Source organism: Leucopleurus acutus (genome assembly GCF_964270905.1).
Source record: "Leucopleurus acutus genome assembly, chromosome: 3".
Classification (NCBI taxonomy): Eukaryota; Metazoa; Chordata; class Mammalia; order Artiodactyla; family Delphinidae; genus Leucopleurus; species Leucopleurus acutus.
Genome location: NC_139145.1, coordinates 99,498,233 through 99,518,146, shown reverse-complemented (window position 1 = coordinate 99,518,146; position 19,914 = coordinate 99,498,233). Strand labels below are relative to the sequence as shown.

Genomic DNA, 19,914 nt, shown 5'->3' with positions numbered 1-19,914 from the left:
CTTGTTGGGTGTGAAGGCCATGCTGAATTTATTAGATCCTTTCTGATAGATAACTGGTTGAAACACAGGCAGAGGATAGGACAAGGAACGTTCGGTGATAGAGAGAGAGGCCTTTCCTCTCTCCAAGTGTCAGGAGAGTCCTAGGCAGTAAGAGCTCCTGGAGGTGTCTCTAGGCCTGTTAGGGTGGCAAGAGAAGAGTCAAACTCCTGCGGTTGCCACTCAGACTTTAGGGACCGCCAGTCTGTGCATTTTGCAAAGCTCAGGTAAATGCCAGCTCCTCCCAAATCACATCACATTCATCCACTGTCATCCGTATTTCTGAGCTCCCCTGTAGAATTCTGTCTACACATCTTTACGGAGTTCTTTTATTCATTTATTTACCATATACTTACTGTGCACTTACCATGTGCCAGACACTATTCTAGACACCAAGGCAGAGCAATGAACAAAGGAGATAAAAATTTCTGCCCCATGGAACTTAGATTCTAGCAGGGGAAACAATTGGTAAGAAAAGTAAATGCATTAGATAGATAAATGCTAAGGGGGGAGCAGAGCAGGAAAGAGTAACAGGAAGTGTGTGTACATAAGAGGAAATTATAAGTTTTAGATAGGGAAGGCCTCTTCGGGAAAGTGATATTTGAATTAAGACCAGAAAAAAGCAAGGGGGTGAGCAGAGGGTCTCTCCAGGGAAAGTGTATTTAAGCAGAAGCAACAGCAAGATCAAAGGCCCTGAGGCAAGAGCTTGTTCAAGGGGTACCAAGGTGGCCTTTGTGGCTGGAGGAGAGTAAACAAGGGAAAGAGATATAGGAGATGAGGTCAGATGGCTATGGAAGAACCCCATCACATAGATCTCAGAAAGCTTTTGTAGCTATTAGAAAGGTTTTGTCCTTTATAAGATGGAAAACTATTGAAGGATTTTGAGCAGATAAGTTCCATGGTGAGTCTTAAATTCGACATCATCACTGGCTATTTTGTTGAGAATAATTGGTTGGGGAGGTGGGGGAAGCTTGGCAGAAAGGATATTGGTTTTAGGAAGCCACTGCAATAATGTAAGAAAAAACAGTGATAGTTTAGACCCATGTGGCAGCAGAGGAGGTGGGGAGAAGTGACCCATTCTGGATATATTTTGAAGGTGGGATGAACAGGTAGGGTAAGAGAGAAAGAGAGGAGTGAAGGAGAATTCCAAGTTTGGGGGCCTGAGCAACTGGAAAAAGCCTACTGCCATTTACTGCAATGGGGAAGCTTGGATGTGGAGGGGTCACGTTTGGGGAAACAGGGATTTGGGGGAATCATCAGCTGATAGCCATGAGATTGGGTGAGATCATGAAGGTAGTGAGTCTAGAGGTACAAGGACTGAGCGCTGGGACATTTCATCCCTCAGAGGTAGGGTGACCGACTGTTCTGCTTTGCCCAGGGCTGAGGGTTCCCAGGACATGGGACTTTCAGGAAAGCTCTAAGCAAACTGAGATGGTTGATCACCTGGCTCAGAGTCAGAGAGATGAATGAGAAACCCCTGAAAAGGCAGAGCAGAGTCATGGGAGACTCATAGCCCTGAGAGCCAAGTAAAGAATGAGCTTCAAGTAGAAGATAGCTCTCAACTCTGTCGAATGCTGCTGATGGGGCCAGATGAGGACTGAGAATTGAGCCCTGGATTTAGCCACAGAGAGGTCACCAGGGACCTTGACAAGAGCAATTTTAATGGAAGGTGCAAGGGACAGAAAGCCTGATTTTAGTGATTCAAGAGTAGTGTCTTTGTCTGTTCATGCTGCTGTAACAGAATACCATAGGCTGTGTGGCTTAAACAGCAGAAGTTTCTTTCTCACAGTTCTGAAGGCTAGGAAGTCCAAGATCAAGGCGCTAAGAGATTTGGTTCCTGGTGAGAACCCTCTTGCTGGCTTGCAGAAAGCTGCATTCTCACTGTGTCCTCACACTTTCATCATTGTGTGTGTGTGCAGAGAGAGAGAGAGAGAGAGAGAAAGGGAAAGAAAAGGCTTGAGATCACTTTCTCTTCTTATAAGGCCACCAATCCTATCAGATTAGGACCCCAACCCACGACTTTATTTAACCTTAGTTACATCCTAAAGACACTATCTCCAAATACAGTCACACTTGGGGGTTAGGGCTTCAACATATGAAATTGGCCGGGGGGGATGGGTGGGGGGGAGGACACAATTCAGACCACAGCAAAGAAAGAAATTGGAAAGAGCAAAACAACGTTTCAGGATCTTTTCCTGTGCAGAAAAGGGAAAAAGTGAATGGTAGCTAGAAGAGTATATAGAATCAAATGAAAGTTATGTGTTTTTAGGTGGGTGGAAGACCAAAAATAAAAAAGGTATGTTTAATGCCAATGGGAGTTATCTAGTAGAGGGAAGAAGGGTCCTTGAATAGGTGAGAGAAAGTGGGACTCAGGACAATTGGGGGATGGACCTGAATGAGGGCACAGATTGTTCATCCATTGAACGAGTGGAGTCAGAATTTATGGATCCAAATGCACACAGGTCTATAAACGCATTGGGTGGGCTTACCAAAATTCCCTCCTATTTACTTCTATATTCATGGTGAAATAGAAAAAAAAGGTCGTCAGCTGACAGTTTGAGTTCAGAGGAAAAAGTATGAGAGTAATTTAGGAGAATGGGAGAGTGATGGACTAAGGAAATGACATATAATTGCAAGGGAGCATTAAGGATCCACTTAGCATTGAGCTCCCCTTTAGACTAGAAGTAAACACTCACACCTTAGCATAATTTAGTATAATGCATCCCAGGCTGGATGGTGCCCAAGGAATGATCAGAAGACTTGGGGTCTGGTCAATCAGTTTCATCATTCACTTAATGTAAGTCACTTAACCTATCTGAACCTCCTTGTATTTTTGCCTGTGAAATCAGGATATTCACACCTGAACTGGCTTCCTCATAAGAACCATGAGATGGAACATGAAGAATATCTTCTAAAATGTCAAGTGCTAAACACTTCAGAGATTACTAGAAGACTAGACTGGGTAAAATTAGAATAGCCCAAGGAAAGGTGAAGGGCCCCAAGGGGTCCTCAGGTCCAAATGAGGTCTTTCCAGGAAAGATGGCCTGAGGGCACTTAGGACAACAGGTGAGAGGTGACATGAAAAGAAAAGGAAGTCGAGGAGGACATTACCAATGAGTACTGGCTACTGTGGCCCGGCGCTGGTGAGGCTAGTTTAGCTGAGGACACAGCATTCAGCAGACACCCAGAGTCAGGGCTGCCACTGACCCATTGACACTCTTGTGTGAGTTAGAAATAGGCACCCCTTTCTCAAGACCCTTCCTTTACTTCCACTCATGAGAAAACTGGCCAAGTATACTTACCGTATTAGAATATTTTCTTGACCTACACTTGAAAATTTTTCAGGCAACAAATTGAAAATTTTGTTAGGCCTAACAAACATGAAAATCTGCACTGTTATTGTGTGCATGGTGCCCCCTAGGGTTGTGTAGTGCACAACAGCACACAGCAATACTGTCTCCGCTGACCCTCAGCACTAACAAATCCACTTCACTGACCACCATCTCAAGATTATTCCTTTATGCCTATATTTACAGTAATATCAGAATACAGTGTCATTTTAAGTTTTTAAGGTGGAAATTGAACATCATTGGCTTCTTTGCTTTAGGCTGTACTCTTGGTAGTCCTGGATTAGGAGGGCTCTTTGAAGACCATTGACTTCCAGGAAGGATTTTCATACACATTCGGCAGGTGGGAATTCAGTGGTACATATATTTTACGTGCACTGTCCTATTAAAAGCCAAGCAGCCGGGTCTTCCCTGGTGGCGCAGTGGTTAAGGATCCTCCTGCCAATGCAGGGAACATGGGTTTGAGCCCTGGCCCGGGAAGATCCCACATGCTGTGAAGAAACTAAGTCCATGTGCCACAACTACTGAGCCCATGTGCTGCAGCTACTGAAGCCCGTGTGCCTAGAGCCTGTGCTCCACGACAAGAGAATCCACGGCAATGAGAAGCCCGTGCGCCGCAACGAAGCGTAGCCCCCGCTCACCGCAACTGAAGAAAGCCCGTGCGCAGCAACGAGGACCCAACGCAGCCAAAGATAAAATAAATAAAAATAAATACATTAAAAAAATTTTGTAAAAAGCCAAGCAGCCATTTAGAGAACAAACAAGATAGACTCTCATTTCACTGGGGCCCATTTTTCTAGCCAAATCCTATGGATTAGAAGCTCAAGTTAAGGAAAGAAAGAATCATAAGAAGTTGTTTAGCAAAAGGTCAAATCCAGTTTTCCTTTCTCACAGACTCTATCCATTTCTTGGATAATTGCCACCTTGTGATATAATCACTGAAAATAGCTACCGTTTAGTGGATACCTAGCCTGGCACTCAGCTGGGTACTTTAAGTGTATCATCGCATTGAATCCTCTCAACCACCTTATGAGATAGATATTATTAGCTCCCCCTAACAGAAGAGAAAACTGAGGCTTGAAGAAGGGAGGTAATTTTGCCCAAAGTAAATAGCCAGAAGGCTGAGAAGTCAGGGTCCTAACCAACTCCCTTAGCACCCATATCCACCTGCGCTCGGTCACTGGTGTGTCCGTCTCACTTGGCACTCTATAAAATGACAATTAGAGTGGTGTCCTGAGCGTTTTAGACTGCTTGCAGACCGTGAAATATTATATCTCTAAGTTTTAGGGACTTAGCTTAACACTTGAAGACACACCATCGAAGCCAAAAATCATGCGTTCTTTTATCTGTGAGATCAAAATTTGTCATGCAGCGTCCTGTACCTCCTGCATGTCCTCGGAGCAAGGCAAACTCAGCACCATCATTTGAAAAGTAACTCAGCCAATAACATCATTTCTGTATGTGAGGGTCAAGTGGCATTAGCAAAGTACGCAAATTCTAATTTTAAAACTCATGAAAATATTTCAGAGCTAAAACAATCCACATCTTTTTTAAACAAGCCAAATCACTGAACAAAATTTTGTCTACAAAGCCCAAGTTCACCCACCCACCTGTCATGGCTGCATTCTTCGTGATGCTCTCCCTGGTGGCCTAGAAAAGTTAGCTGCCTTAACTAGTATACTTGGAGGAAGATTCCAGAGTATGGCAGCGTCTCATTTTCTTTGTCTAATTTGATGGAAAGTGGTCTCTTACCAAACGGTGAAGGTGAGATCAGGGGAAGGGTGTGAAATATCAGTTTAAAAATAACCACTTCCCATCCATTGAGACAAAGAGGTGTTGAAGGACCCAGTGATTTTTACAACACTGAGCATTAAGGAAAACACTTGAAGCTCCTAAATCCAGGGACTCAACGACTTAAAGAGTGAGAACCAACCCCACTGACATCACAGATCCTTCCTGCAGTCACAGTGTTGCTGAGCCACCCCAGGAAGATGCCCCAGAAACATGAAGACTTTAGTCTGGATGCGATCAAGACTCCTTAGTACTTTGGCTTTCTGGGAGAGAAAATTAAAAATATCTGTGCCCTTTCAAAAAGAATCCAATCACCAAAAAATAAAGTCAGGAAATCAGGCACCATGAGTTCAGGTATTTATCTCATGGATTACTCAAGGACTCTAAATTTCTCATACTTTGCTATCTTACTTGTATTTCTTCTTACATACAAACAAGGTAGCAAATCCCAAAGAAGATCCTCAGATGGCTTCGGCACAACAGGGTGAGGAATCATTTCCTATTATTTTAGAACAGCTTGATCTAAATGAGTGCATCTTAACAGTTTCCTGACTGTCTCATGGCAGTACCTGAGGTGATAAGCTCTTTCTGTAGGTGTGATGGGGACCTGGGAGAGAACTGGGGTGGGGAGAAGGGAAGAAGTTTAAAAGAAATTGGAAGCCTCTCTTTAAATTTCACTGTATGTATAGAAACTGCCCTCAATTTAAAAAAGTAGAAAATTGCCACCACTGCAAAAATTCACTTGCCATAGTTCCTAATCTGACTCAGCGTTCTGGTTGCCTAGATACGGATGTACACAAAAGTTCCTCCCCGACTGCCACTGCCGCAGAAGAGCCAGATGAACCTGATGGCCCCCTTGTTGGCTCAGCCAGTGACCAAGAAAAGAAAGCAAGTACTTTTAGATATTCATATTCAAAATAGAATATTTTGCTCAGCTTCTTTAAAGTTTAATGTTGCTTAGAGAGATCTAAGGGGTCCTGGAAGAGTTGCTTTTCTTTTCACTCTCCCACGTCTCCTGTTTGTCCTGCTTTGCAAAAGTGACTGATGCCAGCACAAGCTGCAAAGAAAAATGTGTCGATACATTCATTGCACTGACTTTTAATATGTGGAGATAAAAATTAACAAAAATTTGACAATTATTTTTGTGAAGATTTAAAAGGAAAGATGATAAACTCCAAGTGGAGACATTATCTCTAACATAAAACAGAGACCAGCTAACTAGAATTTTTATTGGTATGGACTTGTCATATCTTCCCCATTAATGAAAAAGAACATTCAAATAAGCAGGGTTTTTAGACTTTGCATTGTAATTCTCAAACACCTGACCAGCAGATGCAGCCTCTTGTGATGGGAAGAGGACTGGAAAGCTAGCACAATGTCAAGGACTGATTTTTGGTATCTATTGGCTGTACCACATATTGGCTGTGTGACTTGGACAATTACTTAAACTCGCCTGTTTCCTCTGCGGTGAAATGGGCTAATTTGGCCTATCAGATAAAGATGTGGAGTTTGAATGAGCCACTAAGATAAAGGACTTAGCAGGTAGGAAGGACATAGTCTGATTATTATCATAATCTATATGATCTTAAGTAAGTTCCGTCTCTGATCCTCAGATTCCTCACCTATAAAAATAATTATCTTAAGTTCTTTCTGTAATAAAGATTTCAGTTACTTAAGGTAACTATTGTTATCCATAAGTTAAAGGTAATGATTCCCACCTTAAAGGGCTGTTTCAAGAATGAAATCACATCATATGTGAAAGTATTTTATAGTCCGTTAAGCCATAAAGCATTATTATGAAACAGATGAAAACTAATACATGTAAAATGTTCCATAATAATCATAAAGTTGTTTGTGAAACCAATTTGATATAATTATGCTTAGTCTGTAGGAATAGGGATGGAAGAGCTGACATATTCAGTCAGAAAAAAATATAAAAATTTAGTCTTAGATACATCAAAAAATTGCACGAAGACTAAATAAATATGCCACAATGTTAACAGCTTTTGCTTTAGAATTAACGAGAATTTTTTTTCTGTACCTTTTACTTTTTCTATATTTTTCCAAATTTCCCTGCATTGTCAGGTTTCGCATTTGTTACTTTACACGTATGTGAGTTGTAGGTGTGCTTTTAAGATGATGCTATTTATAGTCTTCCAAATAAGACTTAAAAATGAACAAAATAAAAATAAAACAGATAAATAAATAAATAAAACAGGCATATCCAATTGCTTCACCTCGGAAGGAGAAAGGAAGACAATAGGCCAGTAACGTAGTGCCCTTGGACACAGTATTCATCACACCCTTTCATTCCACAAGTACTCACAAAGGACTACTAGGTTCCAAACATACAAGGCCAGGGACCAGCCCACAATGTCCCACAGGCCAGACTGTAGCAGCGGAGAGATGAGAAGGAAAGAGCTGCCGTTAAGTAGGTGAGGAGCCCAGGGCACAGTACTGTTCCAGCTGGAATCCAGAGTGAAAACAGGAACCAGGGCAGAGGACCAATCCCATTCTCTAGGGAGTTAGGATGGTTTCCATAACGTGGACACCTGGGTGCCCAGTGTATTAGTAAATCCACTCTCTAAGGGAAGACCTGGCTTCGGAGCATCAGACCCATTGCAAACCCCACTCAGCACTGGGGAGAGAGGATCTAAAGCACAGTCACAGCAGCTCACTGGCTCCATCTGAGCAACCTCAAGGTTTTTCTGATTCCCACCACGGAGTGGGCTGGTCAGGAGAGCCTGATTATTGTCAGGTGTCCTATATTAGCTTCTTTGATAAGAAACTTACCTTACTTGTTTTCTTTAACTTTTATTGGAGGAGAGGGGTTCCAATTAAGCTTCTTTGACCCTAAATTAAGAAGCAAAATGTGGTCGTTCCTAAGCCATTTGCAAAAGGAATGATTTCTGTAGTGGGTCTTAACTTATTCTGCTCATCATTCTAGTATATAATAACGTAAACCAAGAAAAAATATCCTAGAAACATATTTTGCTTAAGTTTTTAACTGAGGTGGAATACAACTCATACTCTCCCTATTGAATCCAATTCCGTGAGAGGCTATTAAAATGAAGGTAAATCTGTCTTGTTTTTTAAACTTAAATAAGAGAACATTAGAGGTTAAAACATTTTCAGCATAAGCAAAATAGTGAGTACATTTGGTAACCTCTTTCCTCCTAGAAATGCTACAAAATTATGAATTTTCATGCAAGTAGAACTTTCTAGTACCATTTTATTGAATTAGTTGTGTTCATACGGCCAACTATGTTTAACACTAGAAGTTATGTATGTAACTGTGCTCTGTATTTTTATTTCTCATTGACTATAAGAATCTGACATCCAGATTTCTTAGAAAACAAAATTATTTGAATAGACTACTTTTCTAGGTTTTGGCTTTGTTTTCAAAAATTAGCTGATTCCCCTCAGAATTCACCATGTCAGGAATCATTCACTCTATGAGGACATCTTTAGTAACTCCGCCAATAATCATTTGCTATTTCATTAAAAAATTATCCAAGAATAATCTATGGCTTTGACTTTTCCTGAAAATTTTTCTTAACTATGATACCAAATCTATGAAATACAACACTCTAGAATCTTCCCAGAACTTGATTTTGATTTTAGCCTTGAGCAGTACAAATGGGGGTATGTGCAAGATTAACTGGGCTGGTGATCTATGATCTATAGCACATATTTTGTTTTCAGTTAAAACATTATAAGATGGATAAGATTTCCCTGTAAAGTAGCTAATGATACATTTTAAACCCATGACCTTTGTTTTAGGTAAGATTATCTCCAGCCAAAATGTCAACCAAGAATTCTACAGATCTAGTTGAATATGTTGACAAGTAAGTCTGTGAATTACAACAGTTTCAACTATTTACTATACTTGATGATTACGTTAGAAATTAAAGTGCCTGAATGAGATCTTTGAGTTCATCTAAACTAGTTCTCTGCTTTCAGAAGGACTGCATTAAAACATCTCAAGAAGACAAACCTGTCTCTCTTATTCCTCTCTGATTAACAGAAGAAGCCAATTTTACTGTTTCCTCTTTAAGTAACCTCCATAGGTTCCTATAGATTTATGAATAACACAACATAGGTAATGAATGACATACGACAAGATCAGATATAGTTAACGGTGACTTTCAAAATAAACCAAATAAATATGTTAACATTTCATGATAAAAACTCAGGAAATTTTGAAATATATTAAACTAATCATCAGAACGTTTTTGTTTCTGCTATTTACAGTGTCACACCTGGAGCTCATCCAGGGAAGGTCTACAAAAGGGGGAGAGCTCCGGGGACTTGGAAATATAGCATACAATTGATAACATGCACATTGTCCAAAAGATCCTAGAATTCCAATTTGTAGAGGAAGGATACAGGGCAAGGCATATTAGTTTGAGTTTCTATTTGAGTATGTCAGAGGGGGATTCGGTCTGATGTGCGCATTAATGTTCTCAGGGCACTTGGGATTTAGTCCCAGGCTTTCCCGTAATTTTCTGCATGACTTCACGCAGTCCCATATGTCTCTGGGCTTGTTCTCTCATTTGCCAGATGAAGAGGCTGAACTAGAAACTCTCTAAGACCCACTCACTGTATCTTTAAAATAATTCTGATTCTAAAATATACATCATGACCACCGTGAAAAAAATTGACCAAAGAAAATGATTCAACATGAAAAGAAAATGGATTTTCATTTTTAAAATTACTTTTAACAATGAAGATGACAAAGTTTTTAAAATCACTAATATTACAGTATGTTCACAATTAAGAACTTCCCTGTTCCTTAGCCAGCTGAACTTAAGGCATTCCAAAAAGTTCAACCACGGTATTTCAGCCCCTCTTTTCATGCTACCCATGATTTGTATTTGCTTATGTGACAATGAGGCTGTAATTTAGAGAATGGAACCAAACAAGGGGAAAGGGTTTTTTTTGGTTTTTGTTTTTTTTTTGCGGTACGCGGGCCTCTCACTGCTGTGGCCTCTCCGGCTGCGGAGCACAGGCTCCGGACGCGCAGGCTCAGTAGCCATGGCTCACGAGCCTAACCGCTCTGCGGCATGTGGGATCTTCCCAGACCAGGGCACGAACCCGTGTCCCCTGCATCGGCAGGCGGACTCTCAACCACTGCGCCCCCAGGGAAGCCCGAATGGTTTTTTTAATGTTTAGAAATGAGACATTTGGATCGATGGCATTTTTTCTTAGTTAAGTACAATGAATGTGGTATGCACAAAAATAATTATTATAAAGATGTATTGGCTAACCTTGCCATCCAAGGAGAACACAAAGACCTATTCCCACCTGACTCTCCACATGACAAACAAAATAGAAATGGTTCTTCTGATCTGTCAAATTCCAGTATGAACCCAAGTGGATTTCTTTAGCTCAGGATGGTGACTTACATCATAGGAAATGAGAGAAAATTCCTGGAAGATGGCAACAAGCTTAAAACGAAATCCAAGGAAATTTTTGCCATTTCTTGGATTCCAGAGAAACTAAAATTAAGACAAAGGGAAAGAAGTAGTCTATAATTCAGAGCAAAAGCATGATGACCCCAACATTCATTTCTGCTGTGATCCCTCCCACATCCCTTCTCTTTTTGTCCAAGTCATATATCTAAGAACTTTCTATGTACTGCCTAAGATGGCTGGTTTTCCTTTGGTCTCACTCCTCTAATCTCCCAGAGCAGGCTGCAAACTCCCCAAAGGCAGGGACTCTCTGGCCTTAATGCTTTCTGATACCCCTACAGTAGCCTATCATGATGCATTGAATATCAATTCCTAAGGAGCTGTAGTTGACAGATTTAATGGAGAATAATGGTGGAGCAATTGAATCTTTAGGGCTCTGCTTAGAGCAGCAGACTCCTGGGTAGCTGATTAACTGGAAAAGCAAAATGGCATTTGGGCCTTTCAATCATCAGTGCAGATATTTTGAATTGACATATCGAATCCAACAAAATAAACATAAAAAACAATAATTTTAAAAATAACTTCTTCCTCACAGTCACAGTATGTATCGAATGGCTACAAATGTATTGATATGCAAGCAGAGTACTCACACAAGTAAAAGTCATTATCGATTCATTAAACAGCCTGAATATATGTTACATACTCTCAGAGGTTCTGCCTTATAAATCTATGTGGGCATATTTATAGGCAATACTAAAAACAAATAATAAAAACAACTGAAAAGAGTAAAAATTCAGCAACAAAAGAGATGATGCCTAGTCTATGAACAAGGTTTGGCTAGAGATGAGCACATTAAAAAGAAAGGCAGACTGAGCATGTACAGGGCCCTTCTCAGCCTCAGGCAGCTGGAGCATCACCCACACTTGCTAAATGTTAGGTCATATTAATAATCCATGCAGCAGGGGCAGGCAGAATGCTTGCAATCATTTCTAGGACAATTATGGTGACATTATATTAAAGGCAGTAAATAATTCTGATTTCCACATGTGTTTATAGATTCACAATGAACAGATGTCTGCTGAGTTCATGACGGTGTAGTCAATGCTCACTTAAGCTTAATTAAGCAGAAAAGCGCCAGAGGCTTTTTCTTTTTCTTCTGCTGGTAGAAGGAGCATGGCATGGAGGCTAGGCACCTAGGTCCACTCTTGAATCTGCCTGTAATCAGCTATGTGACCTTGAGAAAACTAAAATGTCTTTGCTTCTCCAGGCAATCTCTGCCTCCTCTATAAAATGGGGTGGGGTTTTAGGTGCCTGAGTCCCAAGGGCTGTCTCTGTTCAAGGTAAGACCCAGAATTCATTTCCAGAATGCAGATCAGAGCCACCACTACTTTCTATTTCTCAACTCTGCCCACAGTTTAAACTCATAAACACTCTTTTATGTAATAAAGTAAGTGGTTAAGATTTAAGAACATATGTTATTCCCCCACAGGATTTCATATGGTGTAGAAAACAAATACTGCCCATAAATTACTTTTTATTCTCCTTCAGTTGACTCTCCTGAAAAAAAATAAGTTTCTCACCACCGAATCAAATAATTTCTAAGGTCTCTTCCCTCCCTTAGATTCTTTGGCCTTCAAAAACTGGTTATAACCATTTATTCACTTAACAAATATTTATTGACAATCTACTACATGCCAGGCACTATGCCAGGCACTTGGAGGGTTTTCAGTGAACAAAACAAAGACCCTGTCTTCATGGAGCTTTTGTTCTAGTAAGAGGAGGAGATACACATTGTTAGGTGGTCTGGCCAGGGTAGAGTTCATTGAGAAGTTAGCATTTGAGCAAAAACCAGGAGATGAGAAAGTGGGCCATGGGGACATACAGGGGAAAGCTAAGTTTCTAAGGCAGGAACACTCCTGTGGTGAGGCAGAAACAACACAGGGGCAAAAAGGACTGGAATAAAAAGGAGGGAAGTATAAACCCGAACTGTAATGCTATCTGGGCCAAGAAAATGAAATTGTTTTGTACTGAAGAGTTGTCCAGGCTGGGCTACAGCCAATATACATCTCAGGAATTCTCTCAGGAGTACATTTTGGGAAGATGTGGGTCTGGCTGACAGCCAAAGAATAGTATGCAAAATTTGGATGTATAAAACTATCAATGAGTCAAACGGGCAAAATAATAAATTAGTAATGATCTCTACTTGTAAGTAGAATAGGGCATTCAGGGGCTGGGAAGTATTCATTTTCAAGGTTTTTGTCTTAGTACCGTGGCAGCCATTTTATTATACTGTGATGCATTGCTTTTGCTGCTACATGAAGACACATATTTCACATTAGAGTACACAGGAAAGGAAGACCAAACACTGTTGGTTGAGCTTTTTATGGGATAGGTCGTGTTAGGTTGGAGATCTCTTGGGTTTTATTTTGCAGTATCGTATCCATCTTCAAGGGCAACTAGCTTCCAGGTGAGAAAGCTCAAAATAGTCTGCATAGCTTATAAAAAAAAGATACATGGGGCACTCTGAGATGTTAGCAAGTTACTTATTACCTGACAGACCCCCTCCCACCCTGCACAGTTCTCTAGCCCCACTGACCGCATTCAGCGTTAACGTTTCCAGCTCTTACTCCGTGTTAATCATCTCATTTAATCCTCACAATAACCCTAAGAGGTGGAGAGTGTCACTATTTTAAAGATGAAGTCACTGGGGTTCACAGAGAAGTCAAATACTTGCCCAAGGTCACACAGTGCAATGACAGACCAAGATTCTAACACAGAAATCTGTGTCTACGTTATTCCAAAGCCTATTTTCTTAACCACTCGCTATCCACACCCCCTGCCAGCTATCTTCTCAACACACACACACATAGAGCCTGGGACATCGTCACCTCCAGCCCATCCCTCGCAGCATGGAAGATGTGAAGGCAGCCATATCCGATCTTCCTCCATGGGTGTCCCTGTGTGGGATGTAGGCAGCCTGGGAGGCACTACCATCAGCCACAGTGCAGTCTTTTACTCTCTCTCTGGCATCATCTCACTGTGCTGGGGGTGGACACAGCTACAGGAACTGGGCATTACCCACAGCACTCCCATATCAGTCCAGGCAGGAGCTGCCCACATGAAGCTTAGTTCCTCCCACCCCAGGAGGGACTGAATTCTTCCCACACCTGAGAGTTTCTGCTCAAGTGTGAGAACTGTGCTGAGGGGAGGCCGAGGCTAGTCTCAGTTCACTAGAGCAGAGAGGGAGCCCCTCCAACCTCTGGGCCACAAAGAGGACACTTAGTGCTCCACGGAGAGATGTGAGCCAAGCAAAGGTAACTGGGGTGAAAAATTACATGATGTTGGAAGCAAGTTTTATATATATATATATGTATGTAAATGCAGAGGAATATATTTATATATACAAGTTATATATAATATTATATATAAACATATGCATCTTGAATACATATTTATATATGCAGAGGAATATACATGTGTAAATATATATGCCAGTTATATGTATATAACTTTATACCTATAAATATGTATACCTTGAATATATATTTATATTTATATAAATATATGCAGAGGAATCAATATATCTTATCTCTCTGAGAAAAATTCAAATATAACAGGCAGAACTACTAACTGGTCTAAACAAATGTGCTGTGGTGTAGGGAAAAAGAGTCAAGGGGGCAGGTTGAAATGTTTCCCAGCTGGATTACTGATCATCTTTAAGCTTTAGTTTCCACCTAAATTGAGAAAAATTTTACTTATGCCAAGGACAAGTTGTGGGGATGAAATGAAATCATGTTTATGAAAGTGCTATGTTGACTATAAGCATCATGGAGAGATAAAACAGTAATAATAATAGATTCCTTACATTTCTCTTGGGCTAGAAGCTCCCCTCAAATAATTTACCATTTGTATTAGTTTCCTAGGGCTGCCACAATACAGTACCTCAAACTGGGTGGCTTCAAACAGTATTATCTCACAATCCTGGAGGTTAGAAGTCTGAAATCAAGGTGTCTGCAGGTTGATTCCTTCTGAGGGCTCTGGGGAGAACATGTCCCATTGGTCTCTCTTAGCTTCTGGTGACAGCCAGCAGGCCTGGTGTTCCTTGATTTGTAACTGTAATTTGTTCCTTGATTTGCTCCAGTCTCTGCCTCCACCTTCACGTGGTCTCCTCCTTGTGTCTCTGCCATCACACAGCCATCTTCTTACAAGGATATCAGTCATACTGGATTAGGGGCCCACCAACCCCGTAAGACCTCAGTAGGTATGACTAATCACATCCGCAATGACCTCTAAGGTCACGTTCTGTGGTACGGGGTTGGGAGGGGGGCTTAGGACTTCAACATATCTTTTTGTGGGGACACAATTCAGCCCATGGCACCATCTAATCATTACTAATAATTAGAACAAGAACACACGTACGTGACCCTTGTAGACATTACAAAGCACTTCAGATACATTATGTAAATTGAAAACCTTCAGCCAAATAAGTAGGGCAGGAGTCATCTCCACAGGACAAATAAGGAGCTCGCTTCTGGACAGCTTAATATGGGTTAAGGGTACTAAGTGGCAGAGGCAGAGCTCAAGCCCCCAGTCTTCCAACTCCAAGTAGAGTGTTCTTTCCCCTGGAGACTCACATATAACTCTCAGAGCCCAACATTAGCAAGGTAATATGGGTAAGCATCTCAAGAGCCCTAGAAAACGCTGTAAGAACTCCAAACACCCTCAAAACAACTTGCTGCTGCCATTTACATGTTGCCCCTGTGTCACCCGGGTGTCCACCGAGCCCCCATTCACACAGGGACTCAGGAACACCTGCCAACCCGAATGCCTCTACCAGAAAGCCAATCACAATAGGTACATTACTAATTCTGTAATTTTATTGAAAACGTTACTGAACACAGGGAGTTTGCCTCACATATTACATAACTTGCCTCTGGAAAAGATCCACAGCCAGTCTCTTCTCGGCCAGGTCATTATTTGGAGTCCTTCCCTTTCCTAGCTCCTCCACGAAGACCCCATGCTGACCCAGCCCCCCTGGGCTGCTTCTTCCTGTTATGTGTTATTTAAAACAGGAGATGCCTCCCTCACCCACCTACAGCATTCAGCCCTGTGTAAAACTCAGCAATGGAGGCTTCTAGAGCCACCAAAACCATCTGCCAGGGTAATGCTTGGGAACAAGCAATGGAGAAACAATAGAAAAGACATTTTCAGTTCCATCACTCTACGCACACACTCACAGATTATTTTTGTGAGGCAGCAAAATATTCTCTGAAATGCCACTTTCTAATTTTTTTTTTTTTTTTGCAGGATTCTATGCACTGAGAATGTAACTAGTCATAGAATAAATCTCACGGAAATGAAAATTCTCTTCAGTTATGCCCTCTTGTGTTCTAGAAAGGGGCTTAAATTTTCAAATTTTTGTCTCTTGAATATTACAGGTTGCCGAAATGGTTATTAAAATCTAAGTAAATTTAGTGCTCTAGTCGCAAGAACAGAACGGGCAGAGAAGTGAGAGTTACTATGTACCAATGCATCTGCCAGCAACAGCACAGCTGGTGTAAGTCACATTGAGTTGCAGAGAAATAGAACTCAGAGTTTGTGGAAAATCTGTTCAGATTCAGTTGTCAGCTACATAATCAATGATTTATATAAAGTCCAAATATCCCTCTGAAAAGGCCCCCTAGGAATACTTCCTCCTGTGGTTAGTAACTCCATCTGCACGAGTCTGGAATATTCGTTATATCTTTCTTTCACAGTTAAATTTAGATATATAAGTCCCACTGCTATGATATGCTAATAAAGCAGTGAATTTTTTAAATTCATGGTAGCCACATCTCGCTACTAATGAAAAGCCTCAGTTTTTAAACTTGTGGATGATCTGATGTTTTGAACAACAGTAGTACTAGGAATCTCTCTTAGAAGACTGAGAATGTTCGTGTGTTGAATGTTATTCTAGTCACTGATTTAGAAAAGTCAATTGGAAAATAATATTCTCTTTCCTTACAGCAAAAAATAGGAAACATATATATAAGCTCTATCTTCATCCTGTAGGAATCATGCAAATAGAACTAAACAGAACATGATTTGTTGCTTCATTAAGCATCATTAATAAACAACAATAATAATACTCCAATACTAAATCTCAGACATGAAAAGACATTTCAAAAAGGAACATTCTCCACTTAAATATAAAACAACTTTTAAAAATAAATGTTAAGAGCTAAAAGAAAATAAGTAACTACAGTCCATCATTTATGTGCCATTTAATGTCCCATGGTTGCAGGCAAATACATTCACATAGCGCTAGGTGCTGCCTTGCAAGGCTTCCTTCCATGTGCCAAAGAGCAACAATATTGAGGCCAACTCTGAAGGCAGGACCACAGGCTGGCATCTGAGCAGAGGTGGCAGCCCTGTTCCACTGGCCCATCTACTGGCTTAGGTCTGTTTCCTCAGACCTTTCTGGATACAATGCTCTTTCTGGATACAGTCCTGATACCAGCCAACAACACACCCGAAGACTGAGTGCACATAGGCCCCGTGTGAGCCTGGACGGCAGTGCAGGTCTCACCGGTCTCACTGCTCCCTACCACCTGCTTCTACATGTGATCTCAGAACTTAACAGCCATATGGCAAAGTGGCCCCATTACCTCTGTCTAAAATGAATGAACAGAAATATTTGGTTGGTAAGTGGTGGAACCTGTATTTTACCCTTGGTCTACCTTGCCTTCCAACTTGCCAAGCTGCCTCTGAATATCTGCATGATTTGAAATCTCAGAGTCCACATTTCACACCTCAGCACCTCATTATATGTTCTTTACCTTTATGCCTTCAAGACTGGTCATGACTCATATGACCAGTCTTAAATAAATCAGTGATGTTTAGTCCTAAGAATATATTAGATTCATCTAAGTGCTTATTTAAAATACATATTCTTGTTCTTCCCCTCACCCCCAAAATTATGATTTAGTAAGTCTATAGTTGTGCCACGGAATCTGCATTTTAGCGACTTCCCTCCCTTCTCCACCCCCATGATACTAATGCAAGTTTCTTCACAAGAAACACTGAATCAGACTAAGTTACTGGAGGGACAGGACCTTTATACATTGTACACGGACTAGAGTAGACATTTAGTAAATATTTACTGATCCATTTCTATTTCAACTGACATTTTCGTTGGTAAGTTACTAGTTACAGATACAGTGCTTTCAGCTACCCATGAAAACTCCAACCAAAACGGCTTAAATGTAAGGTCATTCATTAGTTCACATTAAAAATCTAGAATTTGGTTAATTTGGAGGCTTAACAACATCATCAAACACCCAGGTGTTTTCTATCCTTCTTCCCAGCCATCCTCTTTCCCCTCATGATCACAGGTAGCTTCAGCAGTTCCAGGCATCACACACAGACATGACTACATCCAGCAAAAAAGAGAGAAGGTTCTCCTTGGGTATGTCTTCTCAAAGGCAAAGCAACCTTACCCAAAAGCCCCACAGTAGGTTTCCCTTTGCATCTCATTGGCCAGTATTGCTTCACGTGCTCCTACCTAAACCAACTGCATCTCAGCCCAGAAGAATGGGACCACCATGGTTAGCTTGCGCCCCACCCCACCCTGAAGGACATGGGGGACAGGAGGACGTACCGAGTCAGGCAGAAGCAGGGATGGCTATTAAGAAGTTAACCAACTGTGTCTGCCACAATGAGAACACCTAAGAGACAACAAATTCTAAACTTGGAGAGGAATTCAGCATGATTTACAAGGGTCTGTACAGAACAAATGAAGACCTCTCTCACTGGCAAATCCAGGCTGCAGATTGTCTGGAGTCCAGAAAGAAGCACCACCTCGAGGAAAACAATGAGTAAATCTGCAATCCACTGCTAGGCTACGTGTCACCATCAGCAGGACCTGACATCCTCTTCCCTTCTGCCTGTGACTCATACATCCCATCCAGGGTAGCACTGTCAGCATGCTGGGGTTTTAGAAAAATGGATTTTATATATATGAGGCTCCATTTGGTAGTTTTCCAAAAGAACATTTTTGAGCCAAATGAGTGGTGGATGGAATCTTACTACTGAAACACTTAGCTAAGCCATCTCTGTTCCTCAGATGTGCAGGTGATAGGAAAGATGAATCTCACCCAGGCTGAAGCTATTTTATACTGCTCGAGAAAGGAAACTGAAAACTTTCAGGCTCTAACAACTTGGAGCTTTGTGGAACCATTTTTTCCTCCAATTTTCTAACAACTGAGACTTAAGGAAACAGTCCAGCTACAGCCATCAGTCAGTCAACAAATATTTATTGACCACCTGCTATGTGTCAGGCACTCTTCTCAGTGTTGGGGAAACCGTGGAGAACAAGTTAGATAAAGTGCCTGCCTGCAGGGAACTTTCATTCTAGTGATGAAGGGCAGAAAATAAACACAAACAAGTAAATATGATGATTTTAGGTAATGACAAATGTTATAGAGAAGGTGAAATGGGGTATTATGATAGAAAGTGACTGAGCGGAAGGTTTGCCTGAGGAGGGGATATTGAAGTTGATACTTAAAGAATGGGAAGCAGGCAGCCATGAAGAGACTGCACTCTAAGCAGAAGGAACAGCAGATCCCGAGGCTCTGAGCTAGGAACTGCTTGGCGTGTTTGAGGAGCAGAAAGACATTGGTCTGTGTAGGGAAGAGTGGGAGGAGATGAGGCTGGAAAGGAGAGCCAGGATTTTATTTCCGGAGAATGGATGAGCCATCAGAGGGTTTTCAGTAGGCAAGTTCTATCTTCACACTTTTAGAAAGATCACTCTAGCTGTTGTGTGGAAGATGCACTCTTTGTTAGAAGGCGAAAGTGGAGGGGATAACGGTGGCCAGGACCGAGAAGAGAAGAAAGAACTATGGAAAGAGAAGCGTTGAAGCCTGAGGACACTTCTGTTTGTCATTTCTGCTGTCACTCTATTAGGCCACATCAGTAGCGTTAATCAAAGTGTGTCTTCTGCTTCTGCTTATTATCTCATAGAATGACAGGAATATATGGGAGTAAAGGTTAACATTTGATTTTGGAGTCAGACAGACATGAGTTTTGAATTCTGACTCTTGGCATCTCCAAGTTGTGTGACCGCTCCTTGTTCTGTCTGGTAAATTTTCTCAATCTTCTCTCCTAAATCACTAATTCATTCTTCAGCTATTTATTGTGTCATAGCTATCCCATCTTTTATGTTTCTTTATTTCAACTATTATATTTTTCATGCCTAATATTTCTACTTGTTTATGTTTTCTAGTTGTTTTCATTTTGCTAATATCTTCCCATAGCTTCCCTTTTAATACCTTTATTAGCTCTTTAAA

General features: G+C 41.1%; 1 protein-coding gene across 1 annotated transcript in view; it reads left to right on the top strand.

The window, feature by feature from the left end:
• Positions 1–5,518: 5,518 nt before the first annotated feature.
• FAM81B (family with sequence similarity 81 member B) overlaps positions 5,519–19,914 on the top strand; it is a gene marked incomplete at both ends in the record, with an annotated part of 49,293 nt that continues 34,897 nt past the window's right edge. Inside the window, 5 exon segments of the mRNA XM_082835054.1 lie at positions 5,519–5,528; positions 5,959–6,062; positions 8,958–9,022; positions 15,387–15,429; positions 15,432–15,442. Of these exon segments, the coding sequence (XP_082691180.1) occupies positions 5,519–5,528; positions 5,959–6,062; positions 8,958–9,022; positions 15,387–15,429; positions 15,432–15,442 (233 nt within the window).